The 20,535-nt window shown below is 47.9% G+C and overlaps 1 protein-coding gene across 2 annotated transcripts in view; it reads left to right on the top strand.

Annotated features, from left to right (window-relative positions):
* STEAP2 (STEAP2 metalloreductase) overlaps window positions 1-13,135 on the top strand; it is a 159,900-nt gene extending 146,765 nt beyond the window's left edge. For both annotated transcript variants that reach the window (XM_063921503.1, XM_063921502.1), the window contains exon 5: window positions 11,185-13,135. In XM_063921503.1, coding sequence (XP_063777573.1) covers window positions 11,185-11,469 — 285 coding nt within the window. In that variant the 3' untranslated portion in view covers window positions 11,470-13,135. The remainder of the gene's footprint in view (window positions 1-11,184) is intronic.
* Window positions 13,136-20,535: the final 7,400 nt, after the last annotated feature.

Here is a 20,535-nt window from a genome sequence, read left to right on the forward strand (position 1 = left end):
GATCTCCTCATAAAAGCGAGGTCAAGAGAGCAGTTGTGATCAGCGAAGTTCTCTGGAAGTGTTACGGCAACACGGCTGGATTCTAAATATTCCAAAGTCGCAGTTGATTCCTACGACTCGTCTGCCTTTCCTGGGCATGATTCTGGACACAGACCAGAAAAGGGTTTATCTCCCGATAGAGAAAGCTCAGGAACTCATGACACTGGTCAGGAACCTATTAAAACCAAAACAGGTGTCAGTGCATCACTGCACTCGAGTCCTGGGAAAGATGGTGGCATCATACGAGGCCATTCCCTTCGGCAGGTTCCATGCGAGGACCTTTCAATGGGACTTACTGGACAAATGGTCCGGATCACATCTTCAGATGCATCGGTTAATCACCCTATCCCCCAGGGCCAGGGTGTCTCTCCTGTGGTGGCTGCAGAGTGCTCACCTTCTCGAGGGCCACAGATTCGGCATTCAGGACTGGGTCCTGGTGACCACGGATGCAAGCCTTCCGAGGGTTGGGAGCAGTCACACAGGGAAGAAATTTCCAGGGTCTGTGGTCAAGTCAGGAGACTTGCCTTCACATCAACATCCTGGAACTAAGGGTTATATACAACGCCCTACGTCAAGCGGAGACCCTGCTTCGCGACCAACCGGTTCTGATTCAGTCAGACAACATCACCGCTGTGGCTCATGTAAACCGACAAGGCGGCACAAGGAGCAGGGTGGCAATGGCGGAAGCCACTAGAATTCTTCGCTGGGCGGAGAATCATGTAAGCGCACTGTCAGCAGTGTTCATCCCGGGAGTGGACAACTGGGAAGCAGACTTCCTCAGCAGGCACGACCTCCACCCGGGAGAGTGGGGACTTCATCAAGAAGTCTTCACGCAGATTGCAAGTCGGTGGAAACTGCCACAGGTGGACATGATGGCATCCCGCCTCAACAAAAAGCTACAGAGGTATTGCGCCAGGTCAAGAGACCCTCAGACGATAGCTGTGGACGCCCTGGTGACACCGTGGGTGTTCCAGTCGGTCTATGTATTTCCTCCTCTTCCTCTCATACCCAAGGTGCTGAGAATCATAAGAAAAAGAGGAGTGAGAACAATACTCATTGTTCCGGATTGGCCAAGAAGGACTTGGTATCCAGATCTGCAAGAAATGCTCACAGAGGACCCGTGGCCTCTTCCTCTAAGACAGGACTTGTTGCAACAGGGGCCCTGTCTGTTCCAAGACTTACCGCGGCTGCGTTTGACGGCATGGCGGTTGAACGCCGGATCCTAGCAGAGAAAGGCATTCCGGATGAGGTCATTCCTACGCTGATAATGGCTAGGAAGGAAGTGACAGCTCAACATTATCACCGTATATGGCGAAAATATGTTGCTTGGTATGAGGCCAGGAATGCCCCTACGGAGGAATTCCAGCTGGGCCATTTCCTTCACTTCCTACAGTCAGGAGTGACTTTGGGCCTAAAATTGGGTTCCATTAAGGTCCAGATTTCGGCCCTATCCATTTTCTTTCAAAAAGAGCTGGCTTCTCTACCTGAAGTTCAGACGTTTGTAAAGGGAGTGCTGCATATTAAGCCCCCTTTTGTGCCTCCAGTGGCACCTTGGGATCTTAACGTGGTGTTGAGTTTCCTGAAATCCCACTGGTTTGAACCACTCAAAACGGTGGAATTGAAATATCTCACGTGGAAGGTGGTCATGCTACTAGCCTTGGCTTCGGCTAGGCGTGTGTCAGAATTGGCGGCTTTGTCACATAAAAGCCCCTATCTGGTTTTCCATGCGGATAGAGCAGAATTGAGGACCCGTCCACAATTCCTGCCGAAAGTGGTTTCATCTTTTCATATAAACCAACCTATTGTGGTGCCTGTGGCTACTACTGACTTGGAGGATTCCGAGTTGCTTGATGTGGTCAGGGCTTTGAAGGTTTATGTAGCCAGAACGGCTAGAGTCAGGAAAACAGACTCTTTGTTTATCCTGTATGCTTCCAACAAGCTTGGTGCGCCTGCTTCAAAGCAAACTATTGCTCGCTGGATCTGTAACATGATTCAGCAGGCTCATTCTGCGGCTGGATTGCCGCTGCCAAAATCAGTTAAGGCCCATTCCACTAGGAAGGTGGGCTCTTCTTGGGCGGCTGCCCGAGGGGTCTCGGCATTACAGCTGTGCCGAGCGGCTACTTGGTCAGGTTCAAACACTTTTGCAAGTGCGGACTTCTTCTGCAATACTTGTATATAGTTATTGCTGCAATAAGGGCTATGTTATTGTTGCATCAGGGTTGAACTGATGCTCTGTTGTTGTTCATACTGTTGACTGGGTAAGTTTATCACAAGTTATACGGTGTGATCGGTGTGGCTGGTATGAATCTTGCCCTGGATTATCAAAATCCTTTCCTGGTACTGTCAGCTCTTCCTGGCACAGTTTCTCTAACTGAGGTCTGGAGGAGGGACATAGAGGGAGGAGCCAGAGCACACCAGAATCTAAATTCTTTCTTAAAGTGCCCATGTCTCCTGCGGAGCCCGTCTATTCCCCATGGTCCTTACGGAGTCCCCAGCATCCACTACGGACTACGAGAAATAGATTTACCGGTAAGTAAAATCTTATTATAACACCATTCTCAGATGGCGTTATATAAGGTAAACCTTTTCTTAGCATGTTTCTGCTACAGGAATAGCATAAAATGTTAAGTGCTGTAGAAAGTAGCGGCTTGCTCTCTAAAATGCAGCGTTGTAGTAGTCGGGCATTATAGGAGATAATTGTGTTATCTTCTCAGTTAACCCTTTCCTAAATAGCTGGGATACTTAATGCGGAACCATTTGTGTTCACATGATTTGAATTATAATTTGCTTGCTGACTAGACCCTTAAATCTATGTGTGCATCGCCCATTATGACCCCATTGTATAAGACTGTGAAATGTTTCAGGCAGGAACCTCTTTCTGACTTTCTTCCCACTCCAGTGTAAACCCGGAGATATAGCTTTGCTTTAAGAACACTTAGGGGTAAATTACTAAGATGGGAGCTTTTTACAACTGGTGATGTTGCCTATAGCAATCAGTCAGACTCTACTTACCATTTATCTAGCTGCTTCTAGAAGATAATAGATAGAATCTGATTGGTTGCTATGAGCAACACCACTGGTTCTAAAAAACTTCCACCTTAGTAAATGTACCCCTTAGAATCATAGACAACTACTGTTCCCTGACTGATTTAATTTATTGCTTTCTTATTCTATATTTCTCGCCATTTAGTACGGCCAGAATAACCCAGTGCATCTGCAAACACCAAATAATTTGGCTGTCTAAATTCTAGGTCAACACTTTACTTTGGCTCCACTTTAGGTTTCCGCTAACATTTGCATGTCACGTCTCCGTCCTGATTACAGTTGCACAGTTCTGTCATTTCAGTCTTCCGCGTGTTTATTAAGTGTTTATTAAATGTTCCATGCAGACAAAACATGATTGTGCCAGGTTTAGGAAATCATTCAGTTTCAGTTGCAGTTTTGCTATTTTACCAAAACTGTAACTGGCTGCGATCGCATGCTGGGGACCGACCAGCACAGGGCAAGGCTGCACAGCATGCAAACACCCTGCAGCGATTGCATCACTGATTTGTGGAAGCCCATCTGCCTCTGCTTCCAGGCTGTGAAGGCAGTCGCAGGGCAGCCATTTTTTGGGTCGCAGCAGCCGCGCGTGACGTCACGTGGCTGCCCCGAACCTGACCCCATTTTTTATAACACGCCCGCCCAACGGCGAGTCGTCGCCGCGCCGCGAACGCCTCTGCCTATCAGTCAGGCAGAAGTGTTCGCATAAGTGAGATGCGGGTCCTGTGCGTGGCCATTGCGCACAAAATACGCATACTGAATCGGGGCGTCAAAGCGCCACCACCAGCTACTGACAAAGTGTCGCTCGTGTCTTCTTCTGGTATCTCAAAAACACAGTTGAGACCAAAGGCACAGCACAGACCTGACTTGCATCCAACTCTGAATCAGGCCCTCTGTTACTAAAAAACTGAGAAACGTGTTTGGCTGTGAACGTGCGGTGCAACCGGCCCTGCATTGGTTGTAAAATGCATTTTTTGCAATTTACATTTGCCAATAGTCTTATGCTGCATACCATCTAAGGAGCTGCAAAGATCCCTCAGATCCATGCAGCAGCATTCTCTTATGTAAAAGTAAATAGATAATAAGGTTAAAAAACAGCGTGGGTGAGGGGGATCAGCAGGGATCTTTCACCAATGGAGAGGTAATACACAACTGATAACCTTCCAAGAGGCTTCTCGCAGCTTCCTCAACGTTCAGGGGTTATAATGTGCATCTAACTGCAGACGGGGCAACCAGGAGATATGACGATCTCCATTATACTGCTCATGCGCAATAGGGGGGGGGGGGGGTGCTCCATAGGGTACAAGGCCCTATGGGATAAATTTACAATGATGGGAGTTCTATTTAAGATGAGATGTTGCCCGTAGCAACCAATCAGATTCTACTTCTCATTTATATAGCACCTTCTAGAGGATATACCTGGAATCTGATTGGTTGCTATGGTCAACATCCCATTTTAAATAGAACTCCCATCTTAGTAAATGTACCCCTATGTATGTAATGATAAAATTAAGGGTGAAGTCAAATACCGAACTCCTCCTACAGAACAGTTACGGTGCATATTCATTTATTGCACAGATTGTTTTTTATTATATAAACTGTAGTACTTTACTGTTATCATACCCACAATCTGCAGTTAGACCATCCTATCAGGTTGCATATGCTGGGATGAAGGACTCTTGTATGGGGTGTAAGATTTTACAATCCATTCTGCACATCCGTAACACACATTGTATCTGTGATAGCATATCTAGGCATTTATACATCACATAATCCATCTCTGGTAACACGGAAATAAGAGACCTCTGACAAACCTTCAGTTGTAGAAGACTTCCGTAAATGAATCCAGTACAGAATGTTAAGCAAGAGATGACAGTGATGGAATTATAGATCCATACCCGAAAACAACTGGAAAGTCAGTTATGTTGAAGGATTATCATACCACTCATATTCATACAAAGGTTGTTATGAAAATGTATTTGTTTTAATCTCCTTTTCTCTAACGTCCTTGAGGATGCTGGGACTCCGTAAGGACCATGGGGAATAGACGGGCTCCGCAGGAGATAGGGCACTTTAAGAAAGCTTTGGACTCTGGGTGTGCACTGGCTCCTCCCTCTATGCCCCTCCTCCAGACCTCAGTTTTACACTGTACCCAGAGTTCTCTGCCTAGAAGCATTTTTGTTTGGATTTTTTTCTACCTTTTACTACTTTTTCACAGGGAGCACTGCTGGCAACAGGCTCCCTGCATCGAGGGACTGAGGAGAGAGGAGCAGACCTTCTTGTCAAAGATAGGCTCTGCTTCCTCGGCTACTGGACACCTTTAGCTCCAGAGGGGGTGAACGCAGGTTCTTACTGGGTGTCCACCCCCGGAGCCGCGCCGCCGTTCTCCTCACAGAGCTAGAAGTACAGAAGACAGAAGTCGTCAGGCGGCAGAAGCCTTCAGCTTCACTGAGGTAACGCACAGCACTGCAGCTGTGCGTCATTGCTCCCATACACCTCACTTACTCCGGTCACTGTAAGGGTGCAGGGCGCAGGGGGGGCGCCCTGGGCAGCAATATAAACCTCTGCATGGCAAAAAGACTATATACATGTACAGGTGGGCTCTGTACATGTATATAAAAGAGCCCCCGCCATATTTTACTAAGTTTGAGCGGGACAGAAGCCCGCCGCCGAGGGGGCGGAGCTTCTCCCTCAGCACTCACCAGCGCCATTTTCTCTCCACAGCACTGCTGAGAGGAAGCTCCCCGGACTCTCCCCTGCTTACACACGGTGAAAGGGTGCTTAAAAGAGAGGGGGGGGGCACATAATTGGCGGTTTACATATTATACAGCGCTGCTGGGGAAAAACATTTTGTGTTGGTCTCCAGGGTCATTGCGCTGGGGTGTGTGCTGGCATACTCTCTCTCTGTCTCTCCAAAGGGCCTTAACAGGGATACTGTCTTCAGGAAAGGGGTTCCCTGTGTGTGTGGGAAGTGTGTCGGTACGCGTGTGTTGACATGTTTGACGAGGAAGGCTCGCTTAATGTGGAGGGGGAGTGCTTGAATGTCAGGTCGCCGTCTGCAACGCCGACACCGGAATGGGTGGATATGCTGAATGTCTTGAATGCAAATGTCAATCTATTGCATAAAAGGTTAGACAAGGCAGAAGCTAGGGATCAGTCAGGTAGCCAGTCCATGCCTGTCCCTGGGGCACCAGGTCCTTCGGGGTCTCAGAAGCGCACCATATCCCAGATCGATGACACAGATACCGACACAGATACTGACTCTAGTGTCGACTATGAAGATGCAAAATTACAGCCGAAGGTGGCAAAGGGTATACGGTACATGATTATTGCCATTAAATAGGTTTTGCATATTACTGAGGAACCCCCTGTCCCTGACACGAGGGTACACATGTATAAAGGGAAAAAGCCTGAAGTCACTTTTCCATCCTCATTTGAATTAAGTGACTTGTGCGAAAAGGCTTGGGAATCTCCGGATAGGAGACCACAAGTTCCCAAAAGGATTCTCATGGCGTATCCTTTTCCACAAACTGATAGGATACGCTGACACGTTTGTCCAAAAAGGTGGCACTGCCTTCTCAGGATACGGCTTCCCTCAAGGAACCTGCTGATCGCAGGCAGGAAATTACCTTAAAGCACATTTACAATCATTCCGGTACTATTGCTCGACCGGCTATGCCATCGGCCTGGGTTTGTAGTGCGGTTGTGGCATGGGCAGATTCCTTATCTACGGAAATTGACACCTTAGATAGGGATGCCATTCATATGACCATAGAGCATATCAGAGATGCTGCCTTGTATATGAGGGATGCTCAGAGAGACATTTGTTTATTAAGCTCCAGAATAAATGCTATGTCTATTTCTGCTAGGCGGCTCTTGTGGACCCGACAGTGGACGGGAGATGCCGATTCAAAGCGGCATATGGAGTCCTTGCCTTACAAAGGCATGGAGTTGTTTGGAGACGGCCTCTCGGATCTTGTCTCTACGGCTACGGCTGGTAAGTCAAATTTCTTACCTTATGTCCCCCCGCAGCATACAAAAAAGGCACCTCATTATCAAATGCAGCCCTTTCGTTCCAATAAAAACAAGAAGTTACGGGGATCATCCTTTGTTGCCAGAGGGAAAGGCAGGGGAAAAAAGCTGCACGCAGCTAGTTCCCAAGAACAGAAGTCCTCCCCTGCGTCTGCAAAGTCCACCGCATGACGCTGGGGCTTCCCGAGGGGAGGCAGATCTGGTGGGGGCTCGTCTTCGGTTTTTCAGTCACGTCTGGGTTCACTCGCAGGTGGATCCCTGGGCGTTAGAGATTGTTTCTCAGGGATACAGGCTGGAATTCGAAGACTTGCCTCCTCGCCGATTTTTCAAATCGGCTCTGCCGGCTTCCCCGTCAGAGAGGGAGCTAGTGTTGGCAGCAATCCAAAAATTGTGTATTCAACAGGTGATTGTCACAGTTCCTCATCTCCAGCAAGGAGAGGGATATTACTCAACCCTGTTTGTGGTCCCGAAACCGGACAGTTCGGTCAGACCCATTTTAAACCTGAAATCTCTGAACCTGTACTTGAAGAGGTTCAAGTTCAAAATGGAATCACTCAGGGCGGTCATCGCCAGCCTGGAGGGGGGGGATTGGATGGTGTCCCTGGACATAAAGGATGCTTACCTTCATGTTCCGATATTCCCCCCGCATCAGGCGTTCCTGAGATTTGCAGTGCAGGACTGTCACTACCAATTTCAGACGTTGCCGTTTGGGCTTTCCACGGCCCCGAGAATTTTCACCAAGGTAATGGCGGAAATGATGGTGCTCCTGCGCAGGCAGGGGGTCACAATTATCCCATACTTGGACGATCTCCTCATAAAAGCGAGATCTCGGGAGAGGTTGCTGGACAGCGTGTCCCTGTCCATGAAGACGTTGCAGATACACGGCTGGATTCTCAATATACCGAAGTCCCAGCTAGTCCCTACAACGCGTCTGACCTTTTTGGGACTGATTCTAGACACAGACCAGAAAAAGGTTTTTCTTCCGATCGAAAAGGTTCAGGAACTCATAGCCATGGTCAGGAACCTATTAAAACCAAAAAAGGTTTCAGTGCATCAGTGCACGCTGGTCCTGGGGAAGATGGTGGCTTCCTACGAGGCCATCCCTTTCGGCAGGTTCCATGCGAGGACTTTCAATGGGACATCTTGGACAAGTGGTCCGGGTCCCATTTACAAATGCATCAAAGGATCACCCTGTCTCCCAGGACCAGGGTATCTCTCCTGTGGTGGCTGAACAGTGCTCACCTACTAGAAGGTCGCAGGTTCGGCATTCAGGACTGGGTCCTGGTGACGACGGACGCAAGCCTCCGAGGCTGGGGAGCAGTGACACTGGGAAGAAATTTCCAAGGTCTCTGGTCAGGCCTAGAGTCTTGTCTCCACATCAACTTCCTGGAGTTGAGGGCCATATACAACGCCCTGCGTCAAGCGGAGGAATTGCTTTGGAGAAAACCGGTTCTGATTCAGTCAGACAATGTCACGGCAGTGGCTCATATAAACCGCCAAGGCGGAACAAGGAGCAGAATGGCCATGGCAGAAGCGACCAGGATTCTACGCTGGGCGGAAGGCCATGCAAGCGCGATATCAGCGGTGTTCATCCCGGGGGTGGACAACTGGGAGGCGGACTTCCTCAGCAGGCACGACCTGCATCCGGGAGAGTGGGGACTTCATCAAGAAGTCTTCGCACAGATCACGGATCGTTGGGGACTGCCTCAAATCGACATGATGGCATCCCGTCTCAACAAAAAGCTAAAGCGGTATTGCGCCAGGTCAAGGGACGCTCAGGCGGTAGCGGTAGACGCTCTGGTGACACCTTGGATGTTCAAATCGGTCTATGTGTTTCCTCCTCTTCCTCTCATACCCAAGGTGTTGAGAATAATACGAAGAAGCAGGGTCAGAACAATACTCATTGTTCCGGATTGGCCACGGAGGACTTGGTATCCGGAGCTGCAAGAGTTGCTCGCAGGGGATCCGTGGCCTCTTCCTCTAAGGCAGGATCTGCTGCAGCAGGGGCCCTGTCTGTTCCAAGACTTACAGCGGCTGCGTTTGACGGCATGGCGGTTGAACGCCGGATCCTAGCGGAAAAAGGGATTCCGGAGGAAGTCATTCCTACCCTGATCAAGGCTAGGAAAGACGTGACGTTAAAACATTATCACCGTATATGGCGGAAATATGTTTCTTGGTGTGAGTCCAGAGCTGCTCCTACGGAGGAGTTCCATTTGGGCCGTCTACTTCACTTCCTTCAAACAGGAGTGACTTTGGGCCTAAAATTAGGGTCCATAAAGGTCCAGATTTCGGCCTTATCCATTTTCTTTCAAAGAGAATTGGCCTCTATTCCTGAAGTACAGACCTTTGTGAAGGGGGTGCTGCATATTCAGCCTCCCTTTGTGCCTCCGGTGGCGCCTTGGGATCTTAACGTGGTGTTGCGTTTCCTCAAGTCACCTTGGTTTGAACCACTCAAAACTGTGGAGTTGAAATACCTCACGTGGAAGGTGGTCATGTTATTAGCCTTGGCTTCGGCTAGGCGAGTGTCGGAATTAGCGGCTTTATCACATAAAAGCCCCTATCTGGTTTTCCATATGGATAGAGCGGAATTGCGGACTCGTCCTCAATTCCTGCCAAAAGTGGTCTCATCCTTTCATATGAACCAACCTATTGTGGTGCCTGTGGCTACGCGTGACTTGGAGGATTCCGAGTCCCTTGATGTGGTCAGGGCTTTGAAAATTTACGTGGTCAGAACGGCTAGAGTCAGGAAAACAGAAGCACTGTTTGTCCTGTATGCAGCCAACAAGATTGGCGCCCCTGCTTCAAAGCAGACTATTGCTCGCTGGATCTGTAACACGATTCAGCAGGCGCATTCTACGGCGGGATTGCCGTTACCTAAATCGGTCAAGGCCCATTCCACTAGGAAGGTGGGCTCTTCTTGGGCGGCTGCCCGAGGGGTCTCGGCACTACAGCTGTGCCGAGCTGCTACTTTTTCGGGTTCAAACACCTTTGCAAAGTTCTATAAGTTTGATTCCCTGGCTGAGGAGGACCTTCTGTTTGCTCAATCGGTGCTGCAGAGTCATCCGCACTCTCCCGCCCGTTTGTGAGCTTTGGTATAATCCCCATGGTCCTTACGGAGTCCCCAGCATCCTCTAGGACGTAAGAGAAAATAAGATTTTAAACCTACCGGTAAATCTTTTTCTCGTAGTCCGTAGAGGATGCTGGGCGCCCGTCCCAAGTGCGGACTGCTTCTGCAAGACTTGTATATAGTTATTGCTTACATAAGGGTTATGTTATAGTTTTCATCGGTCTTGGACTGATGCTATGTTGTTTTCATACTGTTAACTGGGTAGTATATCACAAGTTATACGGTGTGATTGGTGTGGCTGGTATGAATCTTGCCCTTGGATTAACAAAAATCCTTTCCTCGTACTGTCCGTCTCCTCTGGGCACAGTTTCTCTAGCTGAGGTCTGGAGGAGAGGCATAGAGGGAGGAGCCAGTGCACACCCAGATCTAAAGTCTTTCTTAAAGTGCCCATGTCTCCTGCGGAGCCCGTCTATCCCCATGGTCCTTACGGAGTCCCCAGCATCCTCTACGGACTACGAGAAAAAGATTTACCGGTAGGTTTAAAATCTTATTTTTTCTTTTTTTTTTAAGCGGCAATCATTTATAAGGCATGGTTTTGCTTTGTAAATGACTGCCGCTTTAAAAAAAACATACAAGTTGGGCCGACATCCCACACCTCCGGCAAACTCCAGCCTCAAATTGACGACAGGCTTACATTTTTGCCCAACCGTGGCCGCAAAGGCACATACGTCCGCAACTTTTTGCGGATCCTATGTTTTTTCGACAGAAAATTTAACATTTTTCAGATGTAAAAAATAGGGGCTAATTGGATTGCACAAAAAAAAAAAATAGTGAAAACTCCCCGTTTTTGAAGGCCGAACTTTTTTCAGGATTGATTGGATACTGATTTGGACACATTAGGCTTTAGGTGGACTCAGCACAAGTTTGACAAGCAACAAGCTCTAGAAACTGAAGTTATTGTTGATATTTTTAATGATTATCTTTTTTTTTCCCCTCCTCTCAAGTCTACGCTTGGGTATGTCGCTTTGCTGATCAGCGCGTTCCATGTTTTAATATACGGCTGGAAGAGGGCCTTCGAAGAAGAGTATTACCGGTTTTACACTCCGCCAAACTTTGTGTTAGCCCTGGTCCTCCCCACAACGGTCATCCTGGGAAAGATTGTGCTGCTCTGCCCATGTGTCAGCAAAAAGCTACGACGGATCAAAAGAGGTTGGGAGAAAAGCCACTTCAAGGACAATACAAACAGCACAGCCGCACACGTCTCCCCCGAGAGAGTCACAGTGATGTAGTGGGAGCTGTCATTCCTGGGGTCTTTTGTCAGTATGTCATTTAGTGGTCTTGCCAGCAGGAGGCGCAGAGAGCTCATGGCAGCAAATGGATGGGAAGCATAAAAAAAAAAATGTTGGTTGTTTTTTAGCCTTTTTCCGTATGAACCATATTTAAAGTGTGGGTGTGACCTACAGGCAGCCATTCTACTTGCTGAACCAATATTAATGAGCATGCAGCCTATCAATTCAATAGAAACTAGTGACATCACAGAGGAGGTATCAATGATGTCACTAATTCCTAGTACCTGTAAAGTGATGTAATTAGTTATTTTTGGGGTTTTCCTGTATCTGTAAATTCTAGTCACTATGGGGGTCATTCCGAGTTGATCGCTCGCTAGCAACTTTTTGCAGCGCTGCGATCAGATAGTCGCCGCCTATAGGGGAGTGTTTTTTCGCTTTGCAAGTGTGCGAACGCTTTTGCAGCCGACGGCACAAAAAAGTTTGTGCAGTTTCTGAGTAGCTCTGGACTTACTCAGCCGCTGCGATCACTTCAGACTTTTTGGTCCCGGAATTGACATCAGACGCCCGCCCTGCAAACGCTTGGACACGCTTGCGTTTTTCCAAACACTCCCAGAAAACGGTCAGTTGACACCCATAAACGCCCTCTTTCTATCAATCACCCTGCGATCGGCTGTGCGAATGGATTCTTTGTTAAATCCATCGCCCAGCACCGATCCTCTTTCTACCCGTACGACGCGCCTGCGCATTGCGGTGCATACGCATGCACAGTTTTGTCGAGTTTTAACCTGATCGCAGCGCTGCAAAAAGTTGCTAACGAGCGATCAACTCGGAATTACCCCCTAAGTGCGCAAAATTCCTCAATTTTGCCTTTTGAAGATAATATGAGGTTGGCTGCATGCTTATAAATATGGTTCAGTGACATCACTATTCCATAATGAATAGAGAGGATGCATATTCATACATATAGGTTCAGCCCACAGGACGGCCGCCTCCGCTGTAGTGATGCAATCGGTGCACCTTAAATCTTACATCATAGCAAAGTGTACACGAAAAACCCGTCAGCCAGGAGGACACTTATTATATGCACAAGTCAAGAATTTTATAGACTACAGAAGAGATAAATGGTACGTTGAGTTAGAAGACTGGAGAGGAAACGTTAACAGAGCTGCACTACTGTATTGTATAACAGTCTGCTACTATAAAGCCAAGATATCGTTGTCGGGGAAATTCTGATGTCAGCGATGTAATAACACAGGCCGGTGTGGAACTGCTTGTTAGCTGAGACTGCTCCCTCGTTTGGCAATAACATTCTAATGAACTTGCATTCTCCGGAAACCTGAGTGTTGCACTTCTCCATGTATTCGTGCAGTGTCAATCCTCTTCTATGGTGTTACAGGGATTTCAGTAGCAGCGTGCGCTGTGTTTTGTATTTGCCGTAATCCATCAGTACTTCAGCTTTCTAGTAATAATGGGTTTTTATTTTTTTATCGAGATTTGTATATTTCATTTTTAAAACAAAAACTGTTTAAAACATAGATCGAGAGCATAAACGTTGTTAATGATGACGTGTGCTGTATGTATTATGTGCGTGTACTTTTCACAATAACACATGGATATCCGTGTTGCTTGTGTTGCCAATAAATGCTATTGCAGTTGTTGAAAAGAATCAGTGCAATTCGTACAGGAATGGGTGGAACTAGACTCCGTTAGCACCGATTGCATAATAATAATGAGCAGTTTGCTAATTCACTGATGCTGTCTGCAAATAACTATCTCATTGATAGAGGGCTGATTTCTATAGCACTGTGCTTTAAGACTTAGGAAGAATAATGGCAACAAGGTTAACAGCAATAATACCTGACACAAGAACCTAGGGGCCGAGCTGCAAATCCTGGCCCAGATTTATCAAGCCTTGGAGAGTGATAAATAGCATGGTGATAAAGTAACAGCCAATCAGCTCCTGTTACTTTTCAAGCACAGCCTATAACATGGCAGTAAGGAGCTGATTGGCTGGCACTTTATCAGTGTGCTATTTATCACTCTCCAAGGCTTGATAAATGGGGGCCCCTGTTCTGTATGCTGCCCATGCTCAGGCCTTTTTCTGACTTCCACCTCTTCTTTGAGGTACAGGATGGGGCCATAGCCAGATTTAGGGGGGGGGGGGGGTCGCAGGGCATACTGTACCCCAGGCCCCCCTTTGTTAGGGGGCCCCCCAGCCATAGCACACCGACATCGCTAGCTTGCTCACCCATGCAGTAGCAGAACCAGACAGCCAGAATGCTAGCAGGACAGTATGCATTGCAGGCAGAGTATCAGGTTTTATGAGCTACCGATTGAGCTTTCCGACCAGAGGAAAGATGGGAGGGCGGAGAGAGCTGTAAGTGACACAGGGATCCCAGCATCTCCTCCTGCCTGACTGGATGTCTGAGTTCTGTGTAATCTGTTATCTAATGAGGGTCTAGAGAGAGAGACACACACATACAGAGTCCTCCGGAGCCCTGTACCAGTGTGTAAGTAGTAGAGAGGCTGCTGCTGCTATTCTTGCATGTGATAATATAAATTATAGATTTTTTTTTCTATGTGTATTCTAAGGTTGTTTAAGATGTCTTTGTTCCACTACATGAACATTTTATAAAATAGTTATAATTCAATTAGGTGGAGCTATAAACAGTACCCAGGCATTATTAAACTATTAGTTTTAATCTAAAGTGCCCCATACACTACAACGATATGTCTGAGGCTGAAGTCGGATGTAATTTCCCTTGAACTCCCCCGGGACGTTCCCGGGAGTGATTCCATACGATTTGGTACTTTTGTGCTATTTATGCATAAGATATATATCGCATGCGATTGATGAAGCCGCTATACATCGCATGCAATATATCGTACGGCATACAATTGTACCATGAAATATAACTGATGGGCTGGACAGAGGGCTACAGGGGCTGGGAGTGTCCTGAGAATGCCAGTCACACTTCCATGTGATACATCGCTTGTGATGTATCACATGCACAAAAAACACACTTTTTTCATCCAATTCCGATATATCATTAGTGCAGCACCAACGACCTAGGGGATCCTATCCGACAGCCACGGGGACGCGCATCAGATTGGATACGATCTAAAACACATACGATTGTACACAATTTCATACAATATATCAGACGGATATATATCGGAATTGTATGAAATCGTGTAAAATCGTCCTAGTGTATGGGGCTCTTAATACACCCCATTGGGTTAAATTTAATATACACAATCCATACATCCTAACATGACCCAGTCTTGGAGGGATAACATGCTGTCTTAAGTTATGACTGCAATCACCTGTGTTGAAACACCTTTCTTATCTACTAAATAGTTCTGTCACGATCCGGGTATCTGGACGCCATTACTTACCCTTCAGAGGCCTCCTAAGGCTGGCTCAGCGTTCCAGGACCGGATTCCGCTGTTCCTGAGTTTCCACATGCAGAATGTCAGAGTGGTGATTTCATCAGCCGCGGCCTCCGCTGTGCCCGCGTGGTTAAATGTGCGCTTGTCAGTCTGGCGTCTCCTGTCTCCTGTGGCCGGCGTCGCCATTACTGTTTCAATTCTCACATGGATTACAAACCAAACTTCCCTCCAAGTGTCTGCATGGGCGCAGCCATCTTGGATTTTGTCATCTGAGCATTTCCACCAATCTGCTGTCTGTATTGTTGATTTGCATAATTGCCTAGCCAACCCCTTCCTTGCTGCAGGTATAAGTAAGCTGTGCCTGAGCAAGGAAGGCGTCAGTGCTTTGGTTGTCTAACCTAGTTCCAGTTTGTCTCTCTCCTGTGGTTGTCTTCCAGGTTCCAGCTCCTGTCTCCAGACTTCTGCTATAGAGACCCGCACCAGCATTCCATCTGCGGTGTAGCCTGACTCTCAGATCCATTCTGGACTCACCTGTTTCCAGTTACATCAATCACCTGCTTCCAGCCCAGCTTCCAGCAGTGTACAGCTTCTCTTAAAGGGCCGGTGTCCTTTCTGCAGTTTACCACTCTCCACCGGTATTATTATTTCACCGCTCTCAAACTCCAAACTTCATCAATCACCTGCTTCCAGCCCAGCTTCCAGCAGTGTACAGCTTCTCTTAAAGGGCCGGTGTCCTTTCTGCAGTTTACCACTCTCCACTGGTATTATTATTTCACCGCTCTCAAACTCCAAACTTCATTATTATTTCATCGCTCTCAAGTTCGTTTATTATTTAACTGGTTCCAGCCAGTATCCACTCCGTACCAACAACAGTCTGGTTCCAGCCAGTATCCACAGCAGCCGTTTTATCTTCAGCAACCCAGCCTTTCCTGGAACACCAGCTGGTACGATCCTGGGTTCTCTCCATTGCTACAGTCAGGCCTGGTAAGGACTTTCCAACTAGAAGATTATAAGAACTGTCTCACTCTACCAGTGCCTATGGCCCTTGCCACCCTGTAGTACCCAGGAATTGTATTTATCCTCTGTTGACTTTTATGTTTCCTTTACTGCTGCTGTGTTACGGAGTTTGTCGTAATAAACATCATTGACTTTTATCCTGGTTGTCGTGGTCACGCCTTCGGGCAGTTATTCTACATGTTACTTACATGTCTAGGGGTCTGATACAACCTCCCAGGTTCCGTTACATCTCAGCCCCTACAACTGAGGCTGCCTCCCGTCAGCTCAGGCCCTCAGTTGTGACAGTAAGCACTGACCTAATGAATCCAGCCGGAGACCAGGATCAAGCGGCCAGGCCAATGCAAGAACTGGCAGCCCGACTTGAACATCAGGAGGCTGCACAGGGCCACATCATCCGCTGTCTCCAGGATCTCTCTACACGGCTGGATGGGATTCAAACGACTCTCCGTGGACCTGGCACGTCCGGTGCGTCCACTACAGTGACACCAGCTGTAACCCCACCCACCTTACCCATTTCCAGTCCACATCTTCATCTTCCAACGCCAGCAAAATTTGATGGATCTCCAAGGTTCTGCAGGGGATTTCTCAATCAATGTGAAATCCACTTTGAGCTTCTACCTGGCAATTTCTTCAGTGACCGTACCAAAATTGCCTATATCATCTCCCTTCTCAGTGGCTCAGCCCTTGACTGGGCATCACCTTTATGGGAGAAGTCTGATCCCCTGCTATCCTCCTATACTGACTTTGTAGCTACATTCAGGCGCATCTTTGACGAGCCAGGCCGGATAACATCTGCTTCATCTGAGATTCTCCGTTTACGCCAGGGAACACGTACTGTGGGACAGTATCTTATACAGTTTAAAATCCTGGCATCCGAACTGGCATGGAACGACGAGGCCCTGTATGCTGCATTCTGGCATGGCTTATCAGAACGCATCAAGGATGAGTTAGCTACCAGAGACTTGCCCTCTAAGTTGGATGAGCTAATTTCTCTTTGCACGAAGGCTGATCTACGTTTCAGAGAGAGAGCAACTGAGCGAGGAAGATCATCTACTCCTAAATCTTCTGCTCCTCCTCCTCGTCAACTATCTCCATCCAAGGATGAGCCTATGCAAATTAGTCGTTCCCGTCTATCTCCCGCTGAGCGCCGAAGACGTCTCTCTGAGTCTCTCTGTCTCTACTGTGCAGCTCCGTCGCACACTATCAATGCCTGTCCCAAACGTCCGGGAAACTCCAGATCCTAGCTCGCCAAGGAGAGGGCCGGCTAGGAGTAATGATCTCCTCTCCATCTCCTCATGACTGTAACCTCCCAGTGTCGCTCCAAATTGCTCAACGTTACAGGAACGTCATTGCCCTCCTTGATTCCGGAGCAGCTGGGAATTTCATAACCGAAGCTTATGTTAAACGGTGGTCCCTACCCACCGAGAGACTGTCCTCGTCCATCTCTTTGACTGCCGTGGATGGCAGCAAGATTTTTGACGCAGTCATTTCCTTAAGGACTCTTCCAGTTCGTCTGAGAGTGGGAGTTCTTCATTCTGAGTATATTTCTTTTTTAGTGATTCCAAGAGCCACACATCCAGTGGTTTTAGGCCTTCCATGGCCTTCCACAACCCATCAATTGACTGGACGACTACGCAAATACTGGCATGGGGTCCCTCCTGTGCTGAGACTTGTTTAGCCAAAGTTCTTCCTGTTTGTTCTTCCTTCCCCAGGTCATCTGATGTTCCGCCTCCTCCATATCAAGACTTCACGGACGTGTTCAGTAAAGCCTCTGCTGATATCCTTCCTCCTCATAGAGAATGGGACTGCCCAATCGACCTCATTCCAGGGAAGGTTCCACCGCGAGGCCGAACTTATCCGTTGTCTCTGCCTGAGACACACTCCATGGAAGAGTACATCAAAGAGAACCTGGCGAAGGGTTTCATCCGACCATCTTCTTCTCCAGCCGGCGCAGGCTTCTTCTTCGTTAAGAAGAAAGACGGTGGTCTGCGTCCGTGCATCGACTACAGAGGTCTGAACGACATTACCGTCAAGAACCGATACCCTTCACCCCTGATTACCGAGCTCTTTGATAGAGTTAGTGGTGCAACTATTTTCACAAAGCTGGACTTGAGGGGTGCCTACAATCTCATCCGAATCCGTGAGGGTGACGAGTGGAAGACCGCCTTTAACACCCGTGACGGACATTATGAGTACCTCGTCATGCCCTTCGGATTGAGCAACGCTCCAGCAGTCTTCCAGCACTTCGTGAATGAGATTTTCAGGGACATCTTGTACCGCCATGTCGTGGTTTATCTAGACGACATCCTCATCTTTGCTAATAATCTCGAAGATCATCGTTTCTGGGTAAAAGAGGTTCTTTCCCGTCTCCGTGTCAATCACCTCTATTGTAAATTGGAGAAGTGTGTGTTTGAAGTTAAAACCATTCCGTTTCTAGGTTACATTGTGTCCGGTTCCGGACTAGAGATGGATCCTGAGAAACTCCAAGCAATCCAGAATTGGCCTATACCCTTAAGCCTCAAAGGGGTCCAGAGGTTCTTAGGGTTCGCCAATTATTATAGAAAATTTATACGAGACTTTTCCACCATTGTGGCGCCTATCACTGCATTAACCAAGAAAGGTGCTAATCCGTCCAAGTGGTCCGAGGAAGCTACACAGGCCTTTCACCTTCTGAAGCAACGGTTCATCTCTGCACCAGTTCTGAAACAGCCCGACACCGACTCTCCTTTTATCTTAGAGGTAGATGTCTCCTCCGTTGGAGTAGGAGCAGTGTTATCCCAGAGGGCCAAAGATGGACATCTACATCCTTGCAGTTTCTTCTCCCGGAAGTTCTCCCCAGCTGAGCGCAACTATGCCATTGGCGATCAGGAGTTGCTAGCCATCAAGCTCGCTCTGGAGGAGTGGAGATACCTGTTGGAGGGAGCTTCCCACTCAATCACCATACTTACCGACCACAAAAATCTTTTATATCTCAAAGGCGCACAATGTCTGAATCCTCGTCAGGCCAGATGGGCACTTTTCTTCGCTAGGTTTGACTTTAAACTCCAGTTCTGTCCGGGTTCTCAGAATCGTAAGGCCGATGCCCTTTCCCGCTCATGGGAGCAAGAAAATGAGTCCGAGTCTGCAGACAAGCATCCTATTATTAATCCGTTGGCATTCTCCACGGTAGGGATGGACTCTACGCCTCCACCAGGGAAAAGTTTTGTTAAGCCAGTTCTAAGGAAGAAGCTCATGCATTGGGCCCATGCTTCCCGTTTTGCTGGACATACAGGCATTCAGAAAACCCTTGAATTTATTTCTAGGTCCTACTGGTGGCCAACTCTAAAGAAGGACGTTATGGAATTTATTGCCTCCTGCCCAAAGTGTGCCCAACACAAAGTCTCCCGCCAGTCGCCTGCGGGGCAACTGGTTCCATTATCTGTTCCCCGTCGACCTTGGACCCATTTGTCGATGGACTTTGTTTCCGATCTACCTATCTGCAACAAGTTTAATACCATCTGGGTGGTAGTTGACCGGTTCACCAAGATGGCACATTTCATCCCTCTCACCGGTCTTCCGTCAGCTTCCAAGTTGGCTCAAGTGTTTATACAAGAGATCTTCCGACTTCACGGTCTTCCTGAAGAGATCATCTCGGATCGTGGAGTACAATTTGTAGCCAAATTTTGGCGAAGTTTGTGTCAAGCCCTCCAAGTCAAGTTAAAGTTTTCCACGGCTTACCATCCTCAGACCAGTGGTCAAACCGAGAGGGTGAATCAGGACTTGGAGGCCTTCCTCCGTATATATGTGTCTTCCTCTCAAGATGACTGGGTTCAACTCCTTCCTTGGGCCGAGTTCAGCCACAACAATCAATACCATTCCTCATCTTCTTCTACACCATTCTTCATTAATTATGGATTCCACCCTAAAGTCCCAGAATTCCAACCGCTTCCCGCAACTTCTGTTCCAGCAGTGGATGTCACCTTGCGTCAGTTTTCAAATAACTGGAGGAACGTCCGCGCAGCCCTGCTTAAAGCCTCATTCAGGTATAAGAAGTTTGCCGATAGGAAGCGTAGAGCGGTTCCTGCTCTCAAGGTGGGTGATCGTGTGTGGCTGTCCACGAAGAATTTGAGGTTGAGAGTTCCCAGCATGAAATTTGCACCTCGCTACATCGGACCCTTCAAGATTGAACAAGTCATCAATCCTGTTGCCTACAGGTTACAGTTACCATCCTTCTTGAAAATACCCAGGACATTTCATGTTTCTTTGTTGAAACCGCTGATCCTGAATCGGTTTCATTCCGCACTTCCTCCAGCTCCCAAAGTTCAGACTCAACGGGGAGTCGAGTACGAGGTGGCCAAGATTTTGGACTCACGTTTCCGTTACGGTCAGTTACAATACCTCATTGACTGGAAGGGCTATGGTCCTGAAGAACGCTCTTGGACCAATGCCTCAGACGTCCCTGCTCCTGCCTTGGTCCGAAATTTCCACGCAAAGTTTCCTTTAAAGCCTAAGAAGTGTCCTGGGGCCACTCCTAAAGGGGGGGGTGCTGTCACGATCCGGGTATCTGGACGCCATTACTTACCCTTCAGAGGCCTCCTAAGGCTGGCTCAGCGTTCCAGGACCGGATTCCGCTGTTCCTGAGTTTCCACATGCAGAATGTCAGAGTGGTGATTTCAT

Source organism: Pseudophryne corroboree, chromosome 5, assembly GCF_028390025.1.
Source record: "Pseudophryne corroboree isolate aPseCor3 chromosome 5, aPseCor3.hap2, whole genome shotgun sequence".
Lineage (NCBI taxonomy): Eukaryota > Metazoa > Chordata > Amphibia > Anura > Myobatrachidae > Pseudophryne > Pseudophryne corroboree.